This window comes from Lytechinus variegatus, chromosome 1, assembly GCF_018143015.1.
Source record: "Lytechinus variegatus isolate NC3 chromosome 1, Lvar_3.0, whole genome shotgun sequence".
Classification (NCBI taxonomy): Eukaryota; Metazoa; Echinodermata; class Echinoidea; order Temnopleuroida; family Toxopneustidae; genus Lytechinus; species Lytechinus variegatus.
Window position 1 is genome coordinate 66,161,175 of NC_054740.1, and position 11,190 is coordinate 66,172,364.

General features: G+C 36.0%; 1 protein-coding gene across 2 annotated transcripts in view; it reads left to right on the top strand.

Moving 5' to 3' along the window:
* Window positions 1-11,190, top strand: part of LOC121420214 (potassium voltage-gated channel subfamily KQT member 4-like) — a 79,100-nt gene extending 67,910 nt beyond the window's left edge. Inside the window, exons 10-14 of one of the 2 annotated variants that reach the window (XM_041614778.1) lie at window positions 518-613; window positions 1,358-1,452; window positions 2,383-2,648; window positions 9,035-9,236; window positions 9,428-11,190. In XM_041614778.1, coding sequence (XP_041470712.1) covers window positions 518-613; window positions 1,358-1,452; window positions 2,383-2,648; window positions 9,035-9,236; window positions 9,428-10,154 — 1,386 coding nt within the window. In that variant the 3' untranslated portion in view covers window positions 10,155-11,190. The remainder of the gene's footprint in view (window positions 1-517; window positions 614-1,357; window positions 1,453-2,382; window positions 2,649-9,034; window positions 9,237-9,427) is intronic. The other variant, XM_041614784.1, reaches the window with a different exon arrangement.

Genomic DNA, 11,190 nt, shown 5'->3' on the forward strand with positions numbered 1-11,190 from the left:
TCTTGAATTGGCTATTAGAAATTTCATGTTAGATGCGCTACCAAGGAATAACCAAAATTAAAGATTTCAGTCTATGTCTGCACCAGCTTTCCAGTTGTTCAATTCCAACTGCTTTTCACCTTACGGTATCATAGTCATGTCAGTCTTAATCATGATTTTACTGAAATGTAATAATTATAATGAATAATAATAGCGGTATATTTACCCAGGGTAGCCACTTCAGTTCCAAAAAGTGTCCTGCTATTACATGTATTACCCTGGCTTTAGCTGGGCTGCCTAGGCACTCAAGCATTCAAGGAATTAATCCTGCCAGGTACCCATTCACCTCACCTGGGTTGAGTGCAGCACAGTGTGGATAAATTTCTTGCTGAAGGAAAACACACCATGGCTAGGATTCAAACCCACGACCCTCTGTTTGAAAGGCAAGAGTCAGAACTACTAGATCACGATAGCGCCCACAAATGTGTACTAGGTGTGAACAACACATAACCAATTTTCTCTGTGTCATGATCTGTAGGGTATTCTTGGTTCCGGTTTTGCTCTGCAAGTCCAGCAGCAACAACGCCAGAAGCACTTTGCTCGGAGACGACATCCAGCAGCACAACTCATCCAGGTGAATTCACTAGTCAATCGTGCATTGCATACCCATAGATGATACCAAGACAGAATCAAATCCAATGGCCTTAATTCTGAATTCTGGTTTAGCTTAGGCCTTGGTCTCACTCTGTGTTAATATTTTGGAACGTCAAAGATTTAAAAATTGCAGTAATGTTATATGTTTCATATTTTTACTTTGCTCTTTTCTCGTGCCTTGATGATGAAGAGAACTAGTTTAGTAATGCCCAGTCATGTTAATTGAGTTGACAAGTTGAACTTACAAGAGATACCTGTCACAATTAGCTATCCATAGTTAAGCCACAACTTTAGATCAGATTCAAATCAATCCCGGGTTCAGAATATAGGCCAAGATATCTGTGTTCTATTTCATCTTTTTGACCCTACCATGAACCAGTAATTGCCTTCTGGTATAGTCGCTGCAGCTAGTAGAAGACTGGTTCAATCCACTGGTAACAACATTTTTATCCCTCTTTCCACCTTCCAAATGTGACCAGCTATATTTAGATATTTATTAAAATTTCCTATTATTCCTCCTTGTAACTCAAGATTAATAGTTTATGGAGTATTTCTTTGTAATCTTATGTTATAAATCTCATAGTGTATGTTTACACTTAAGTTTATCTTTATACAATTGGGTTAATTTCAAGTTTATTTTGTAACCAGTTGGTTTCTCGTGATTCTGTTATTACTTTTAATTTACAATTTCTCCATGATGCACACTTCATTTTCCCTTTTTCAGTGTCTTTGGAGATGTTATGCTGCAGATCCAAACTCTAGTTCAACAGCCACCTGGAAACCTCATATTAAACCTGTTCATAGCCCCACTACTGGCAGGTGAATATTGATTCCTCTTGCTTTACGCCCTATCCCATCAAGGGAAACATCTCTGGATGTCTCCAGACAGGTGACAAGCACTTGGCCTGACAGTTGGGAGGAAGGCCAGACAGTTGCGCGGAAGTTGCTGCAAAGGCTCCAAGTAGTCCCTGCAACATTGCAGCGCATCGCCACGATTGTTGAGCAAAGTGCTCGTCACCTGTCTGGAGAAGTCGCAGAGAACTTTCCTTGGTTATAACAAGGAAACTTTTATCTTTGAGACATCTCCATTACTAGATTCGGAGACATCGCAGAAACATCACCTTTTGAGAGATATGGCATTTACCTGATTATTTGTAGAAATCAATCAACAAATTTCCTAACCTTCACTCAGGTGTTGGAGATGGTCCTATGAATGTTGCATATGGAAAGTTAATATATACAAAATTTCTTTTAACACCCCTAAGAATTCATTAGGCAATTCAAATAGGAATACTCTGCCCATCCCCATTTTTATCCTCATAAAATTTGTGACCAAAAATGAATGATTTACTTTATTTTGTTGGATATACTAACATATAGTATGGTACGATACAAATTCCAAACACAGACATGAATTCAAAACTAGAATGGTAAAAGTTAGTGCAAGCGTTTGCTTTTTAATATCCTAGTTCCTGTTAGAATTATTACAAGCATTCTAAAAGCTAGCAACTGGCAAGGCAAGCCAAAAATGGTGGCTAGGTTATTAAAATTTTCCCCTGTAAGGTCTGCAGTTTCAAAATGGAAATGTGATATTTGAAAAAATGTGATTGCTTATTTAGCTTTTGACTTGCTAGTTACTAGCTTGCAGCATGCTTAAATTTTTGTAAGATAAACACACCTGTCAAAAGTACCAAATGTGAAATGTGACCATTTACTCATCAAAATTGTGCGTTTTTAAACCTCTCAAAGCTTCAGGTCCAATAACTTCATCTCCCGACTTTCCATGAAACGCAACAACAACACGGCCAACAGTCCCATGATGCACCGCACCAGCGAGCGTCTCAAGAAGTCGATCAGCTCGGAACGGGACCTGGAGGACGGGGACCACGACGAGAAGAAGACCATGCTGAGTGTCAGGCTGAGTAATGGCAGCCATGGTGGTCTCTTTGGTGAGCAGGACTCCATGAGATCCATTAGAAGTTTCCGCCACTCTCATCATCATCATCATGGCAAAGGTGTTTGGCTGTTCTCTCTATCTATCTTTCCTTCTCTTGAGAGTCAAATCTGCATTAGGCTCTAAATTTAAGCACCTTATCATAAGTCCAGAGCTGTGTCTTTCCGCAGGTATTCGGCAGCAAGCAAACTTTTCATTACAGATCATCCCAGTCACTGTAGACAAAATAATGGGGACTGTTTTGAAAAGCACCCTAAACACGTATTTTCCATATTCTGAAAATGCACCCCTTAACACGTATTAGCATGTGAAACGTACCTACCCTTCAAATATTGGAAACAAAACGGTACCCTTGATAAGTATTCCCTGAATTGACCCCCTAAACAAGTACAACAATATCTTAAAGTGATTGGTTAACATTGGTTGGACTTTTAAAAAAATCTGAGCTGGAAGGTCACACTTGTAACATGTGTCTGTGATATGTAACAAAAATGAATCCCAGAAAAAAATTGCGTTCGAAAATCATTATATAGTGCTTCAAAAATTGAAAAATAGAGTGACCGGAAAAACCGTCTTAATTTCATCCACTACACTTATGTGTACTATTTAGGCGTCTATAAGACTCCTATTTACATAATCGGGGTTTGCCTTGTAGTTTTAGCTTTTCATTATCAATAATGGTTGTTTTCAGGGTTTATTATTTCTTATACATGCACTTGTACACATGTTTCATCTTGGTTTGAGAATTTTTTAAATCGGCTGCTCACAAACTTAAACAATACCTTTAATTGTTAAGTCACAGGCATGATCACGGACTTCAGCTTTACCTTTACTGTAGTACCACCCCACACTCCTTGCTCAAATCGGACACTAAACACGTTGTGTTGGGGTAAAAAGTACACCCTTTGTAAAGTATTTTAGTCTTTTTATACCCTCGCAAATTGGACCATAAACACTTAGTTTTCCTAGGTAAATATATACCTTTGTTTTGATACCCTTATTACATTACGTGCCCATATCTTGAAAAAGAGATCCTCTTTACGTGTTTTGAGGGTCGCACATGGTATCCACTCATCATTGGAATTGCCCCCCCCCCCCCCAGATTGCTGCTAAAAGACATGGCACAGACTTTTGACAAGTTGCCTTTTCTGGATTATTAATTCTCGAGGTGAATACACATTGAGAGTTTAATTACACTTCCTATAGTTTCAATTCAGCTTTGATTTGATTTTGAACTCCTGTCCAATGACAATTTCTTTTGATTGAATTTTAATCTGGGGAATTTAAAATTGAAAATTTTATAAAGTGGTCTCCATATACCATGGAAATGCACAGGGTTTATATTTGATCATCAACATATGTCACGTTTCTAATTACACCAAAATGAACAATATGCACAGGAATAGAAATATGTGTGCCATTTCATATTTTTACAAAGGCAAAAATGTTCTTTTTGTTTCCAATTGATTAGATCTTAAATAAAGGTGGATAGTTAAAGTAAACAGTAGACAAATAACTTTGTTTCATTTCTTATTATGATATTGATCCATACTTTCATTGTGGCCATTAAGTATAAGTAGTGAAGATATCAAACCATCATATCATTGATGTATGAAAAACATTTGAAAAAAAATCAATTTCCTGAGATACGATATTTCTAGATCTGTTGATATCATATCTTTTTATTTGAGAGTTGCCCATTGTTATTTTTCTGTATTTAATTGAAAAAAAAATTGAAATACAAAATAAATTAGAACTAAAAGGAAGATGATTTAAACAATTATGAGATTGTTTTCTAATGCAGATCTGACTTTTTCAACTAATTTTTCTTTTAATATGCTGCCATTTTAAACCATTCTTTACATCCATGTTTGAATATATGTGTTGTGATAATAAACCATTTTTGTGATAATTAATTTTGCCTTACTTTTTCCCTAGAGTGATTTAAACTTCTCTTTTTGCACTAATGTTATCTGATTCTTTTGTTTGTGATGTGGAGTTTTGATATTTTACGTTTACAGAAGTAAACATCAATCTCTTGATCCTTCAGTGTGTTAGTTTTGATTCATATCATGTTCTGTCCGATTTTTGTTTTGATTTAATCTCAAATCAGAATTTTTAAAGTAGCAGCTCATTTCTGACTGATGTTTGATTGTATATTGATAATCCTGAAGCTTTTCTACAAGTATCTGTAGTGAGTTATTGTATTGACGTCTTGAATTACATGTACTAAACATGTGCATTTATCAGGGTTGCCAGCCCATCAGGAAAATTTTAGTTTTTCCAGTCAGGGAAAATCAAGGAATTCGATAAAGAGATACCTCATATCAGGGAAAAATGCATCAAATTAGGGAAAAATCAAGGAATTTTGATCAGCCCAAAAGTCGAAAGCACTGTAGTCAGTCAGACTCTGTTATATTTTGTTGCATATCATAATAACATCCATTGAATGACTGGTTTTGGTGTTACTAATTAGTTTTACATAATTGCATTCATACTGTAAATACTTTTAATTCACTGCAACAACTTTGAAAACATGCAAAACTTGGAATAGGTTTAAAGAATTATCAGGGAATTTTTTAACCTCACCAGGGAATTTCGTTTTCTTGAAAAGCTGGGAACCCTGATTTATGCATCAGAAAATCATTGGATAGACTTAGAAATATGCATCATCCTTCCAAAAGGAATTTATAAAGAAAGATGATTTAAAAAAAAACCTAAAGTTTATATTTCCTCAAAGTATAGTATAAATAGTCAATCGGTGACTTTGTTAATTTGCCAACTTTCCCCACAGAAAATCCATGTTTGGTAATACAATGCCAGGATCCAATACCATTTTCAAGTGACTAAAATATTTCACATTGGAAGATGTGCGCGATTGGAAGCTGATATGAAAAATAAAATAGATCGCAGTAAAAATTGTGTATCTCTATTTCTTTTATAGATATTTTTGTATTTATGGTGAAAGTGTGATGAAATTTGAGAAGATTATCTGTTTGGTATTAGCGTTTGGTACTTTTCCGATATGCCTCATTTTTTTCTCTTCTCAATAGTTGGGCACTGGAGTTCAAATTCATTTTACAACTTTTGGGCTCAACAGCCTTTATATTTTTTCTTTAAATCTTACATGCACTTCTTTTTTCTGTTGCCTATATTAAATATATGTATGTAATATATATATATATATATATATGTAAATATATATTTGTTAAAGATTCGAGCCCCACAAAATAACTCAACTAATTCTGATTTGCTGTTTTTTTTTCTAATGCATGCTAAAACTTGGCCTAGTCCCAAGCTTATTTTTTCTAAAACTAGCTCTTTCAGCTAATCTTGGATTGCTCTTTTGATAATTAACATTTGCAGTGCAGAAAGACGCATATTTATTCTCATCCATCCACTTGTATTTTCAAAACATTTTTTTCCCCAAAATTATATCACCATCTTTGCTGTTTATCTCCATTTTGCTTTTTTAGTTTTAAAATAAACCTCCATGTTGGTAAGTGTGAAACAAATTGAAATAAATATCTGCAATGTTTAGTCAGCTTGAAGTCAATAGTTTTGATTCATTTCTTCAATTGTACTACTTGTATGTCATTTTGTCATTCTTTGGTTGAGAAAAAAAATCTGATTTGATATGCATATATTTAAAAAAAATCATCTTACGGCTTGCCAGAGTTTTACATACAAGTGGCAAGAAATATTTGCTTTAAGTCTCGATTTTAAGTATTCTACTTCAATCATGGGAAGATAATTAAGGGCAACGCCTTATCAACTGGCTGTTTGTTGGCCTGGGGCCTGTTGTAGAAAGACTTACAATCAATACAACTTGATTTTCAACCAATCAACAGCGCACATCTGGGACTTCTGATTGTTTTTTTTTACTTGCGTTGAAACGCAACTCTTTCTGCAATGGACCCCTTGACTGAAAAAGGGTCAATATTTTTAAAATCAGAACTCTAGAAATTACCCAATCTTGTAGGAGAAGGTGGGGTAAGTTGAGCCGCCACCCCCAGACCGATAATAAATGAGTCAGACATTGTAGTGGTGCCCATTGCATAACCCCACCACATTGTTTTCATTGTTGAAACAAAAAATAATTTTTCAGAGGGAAAAATACTAATTTCAGTCAAAAAGGTAAAAAAAGGGTGTGAAATATATAAGTGCTTTGTACCCACACACATCTTTTAATATAATAGGGCATAAGAACAGTATCGTTAGTCCAGGTATGGATCCTCATTCTTGTCAAAGTCTTTTACATGATGGATGCATGAGAAATGTGGTTGTGAAAATATCACACTAATTTCGGACTGGGGTAGATTGAGCCAGCCAACATGGGGCAAGTTGAGCAATAGTAATTCATATGGTAATGTATATTAAAAAAAAAACTAAAAAAAGTCTTTGATATGTAGGCAGAAAAGACCAAATTCACAGTACAGTTATTTTACTTTTAGAGGATGTTAGTATTTATTGAGAATTAGCAAGAGAAAAGACTTTGAATAAAAAATTGTAATGCCGGTTCTTGTCCCATACCTTTTGCACATAATTTTTGCTCAATTTAACCCAGAAGGTTGCTCAACTTACCCAATGGGTGGGGTAAGTTGAGCCATTTGACATATTTTTTTTCAAAAATGATGGTGACTTTCAGTGTGGGGATAGAATGTTAAATGGTATAAAATGTGTCCCAAGAATTAAACTGTAAGGCAAGGTACTTATTTGTACAAGATGAAATTCAGATCTAACATGCAAAAAGCACCAAAAAAAAAAAATCTCATCTTACCTTGCCTACCACTACTGATGTCCAGGTAATTATTTGATAACTACATGGAGACATGTTCTGGTTTTGGGAATACAGACCCGGTGAAAAAATAGTAAATGGGGGTTATAACCCCGAACTTTGTTCAAAATACAAGAACATTTTTTTTTTCCTTTTTGAATTCTCTATTTGTCATGAGATTCATGATTTACCCAATTTATCCATGTCTAATTGTTTTCGTAAAATTGTACAAAGTTTTAAAGAAAACTTACTGCTGCTTCTTATGAAACAAAAATATGACAATTTTAGAAATTTCCTGTTTTTCACAATGAATGCTCATTCATGAGATAAGTCATCAAGATGGCACATTTCAGATAACATTTTTTTTTTCGGGGGGGGGGGGGGGGGGGGGTTAAAGTTAAATCGGGGGCAGGTAACAGTATAAATTGCTGTGTTGGAAATGCATAGACCTTTGAGGTAATAATTGTTTTATTTTCATCTGCCATATTTGATTTTAATGACATTATCTTTCATCAACATTCTGTGAGTTGGGCCTCACTAAAAAGGAAATAAGAATGAGGGTGGGCCTTAAAATATTTATAAAAGTCAGAAAGGACTTTAGGATATATGAGGTTGAGATGCACTGTTTAAAATGGAACTCCACCAAAATGTCAACTTTTTATAAAAGTCATGCAATCAGCAGATTTGCAATGTTTATTTAAACAGTGAAATATGCATAGTTGGCCCTTTAGTTTTTATGCAAATGAGAATGGCAATTATGCAATGGAACTATAACTACTTTTTTTCATTATCAATAATAGATTCAACTTTCTTTAGAGATGTGTATTAAAACTTTGGTGATGGGTCAGTAATGTGGATTATAATTGTTGTCATCAAAGCATATCAGCAATAAAATGTTTTCTATCTCTTGTACACTAGTTGACGATGAAGTAATGCACTTTCTTTCAGTTGACTTCTAAATTCTGTAGTTCCCATGGACTTGGTCCAGGTACTCCCCCCGCTCCAGTTAGTCTGCAGGCACAGACCCTGATTGAAACTTTTATCATGAAATTGATTTTTACACAAGACTAGCACATATATAACTGGCTACATAAGTCATTGTAGGCTGCACATTCAAGCCACTTAATGGTTAAGTCCACCCCAGAAAAATGTTGATTTGAATAAATAGAGAAAAGTCAAACTAGCATAATGCTGAAAATTTCATCAAAATCAGATGTAAAATAAGTTATGACATTTTAAAGTTTTGCTTATTTTTCACAAAACAGTGATATGCACAAATCAGTGACATGCAAATGAGACACTCGATGATGTCCCTCACTCACTATTTCTTTTATTTTTTGTAGTTTGAATTATACAAATGGGAATATTTCATATTTCACATAATAAAATACAAAAGGAATAGTGAGTGAGTGATGTCATCAGTCTCCTTTGCATACCGACAAGGATGTGAATACAACTGTTTTGTGAAATTAAGAGAAACCTCAAATGTTATAATTTTCTGATTTTGATGAAGTTTCTCTTTTTATTTTCATCAACTTTTTGTTGGGGTTGACTTGTCCTTTAAAGGGTTTGCTCAACAACAGACTACGAGGTCCCAGTAGGCAGTGGGTTGACGACCCTCTCATTAACCATTTCGTGACAATGTCAACGTGTCGTTTCTTCCTTTCCAGATGATGAAGAACCACCGGTCCGTGTCACCAAGCTCACTGAGGCACACAAGAACGCCATCAGAGCCGTACGCAAGATCAAATACTTTGTGGCGAGACGGAAATTCAAGGAAGCATTCCGGCCGTATGATGTCAAAGATGTCATTGAGCAATATTCCTCTGGTCATGCAGACATGCTGGCCAGGATTAAGAACTTACAGATGAGGTAATTGGCAGGCTTAGGATTTTCAGGATTTTCAACTTGGGTGGGGGGGGAAGAACCAAAACTTTTTTTTTCAATGACATATACCTATTGAGGTGAATGATAACATTCAGATGGGATTCAATGTTTATTTGTTCATGTTATTCATGTTAAAGAGTGTGTCGCATCTTCTTATTTTTTTTATTCAATTCTAGGTTAGACCAAATCTTGGGCAAGTCAGGGATGGAGAGACGGAAAGGTCGTGGAGCAGGCGATCTCGAATTGTTTGACCCTAATATCAGTTTACTGTCGCGTGTAGTGAAAGTAGAGAGAAGAGTGACTCTCATTGATAGAAAATTAGATATGTTGATTGAGATGTACCGTGAAGAGAGACACGCCAAGTCAGCTGCTGATGGAGGCAAGGAGGAGGAAGGAGAACATTCCCAAGAATCGGATCCAGCTCCGAGGGGGTTTATGAGGAGGAGAGGCTGGGGGTCGTACCATCGGAGACAGAACGAAGCTATTCCACAACGGGTCGAATCCTCCGACACGTCATCGGCGACATCCCCCGCCGACCCGACCGCCACCACTGCAACCATTCAGAAGCTTCCCATCTCGTCCTCGCACCCGAGCCTCGCCGAAGAGAAGGTTGTCAAGGGACTCTTGAAGCCGTCGCACTCGCAGAGCGACGTCCACCAGAGCGGCGACGACTCCTCCATCCACTCCCACGACCGCATGAGCGACTCGACACTGCGTGCGGAAGGGAGCCCTCACTCCAGCGAGAAGGACATGGAGAGTGACGTCTGCAATCCTTCTACCAGCGATCAAGACATTCCATTATCCACCAACCCTCCCCGCTCACCCGACACGGTGTCGTACGCTAGCAGTAGGCTGTCCAGTACAGGCAGCTCTTCTGCCTTAGACAGTGAAACAAGAATCTAAAAAAAGTGTGTGTATTTGATGCTTACATAATGTGGAGTGTTTTTAAAACAAAACATTTATGGCACATATTGTGCGCAGTACTTATATATCGTCTTTATATTACTATTCCCTATCAATAATATTTCATGATTACAGAGCTTTAATGCTTTCTTATGGATTTTAATTTCTTTTCCAACATTAATTTCCTTTTCAATACATCGTGTCATGCAAGCCAGCATCTATCTTGTTTTGATGTTAAACAAAGATAGATTTAATCATGTATGTTACTTTACTATGTGTAGGAAGGGAAGGATATATTTTGTCTTGTGTCCTGTTGGGAATAATCCATAAGTTGAATTTTCACGAAGTCCTTATGTTTCTTGTGATATTTGTCTGTTATCCTCTTGGTATTAGGAACCTAAAGGTGCTATATTATGTGTTCAACCTGATAGGTAGTCACAGTTTAAGTTTTAAACTCCATTTATCAACTCAATTCTAGTTATTGAGAAAATCTGTGTATGAAGCCTGACTCAAAAGTTTATTTTGATGACTACTAACACATGCCCCCTTTCCTCCCTGAGAAAGTATTGCAGTAATGAAAAAATTAGATGGATTTTGATTAGATAATTAATAAATGAAAAATCAACCCAATGAAATAGATGAAGGATCTCTTACTGTGATTTAATTTCTTCATACCACTCTGCTTTTTAAACAAACAATAGTTATGTTTTTAAATGCATTTTTGCTTAATTTCCACACCAAAAGCATTCATGGCTTGTCATTTTGCTGTAAATTTTGAAGTGTGGCAAAAGCATTAGCAAGCCAAATAGGTATCGTGTGTTTTTAGAAGAACCTTTTTACTGTTTTACTTAATGCATTTTTAGGATATATTTTTAGATACACTTACGCTTATAACCCAAAAACAGTCACGTACCAAAAATCTTCATTTGACAATCCTTGTAAACATATACCATTTCCAGATCATGAAGAATCTTATGAAAGTGTTTCTGCTGATACTTTTGACTGACATGCTATTATTATGAATTACATTCGGAAA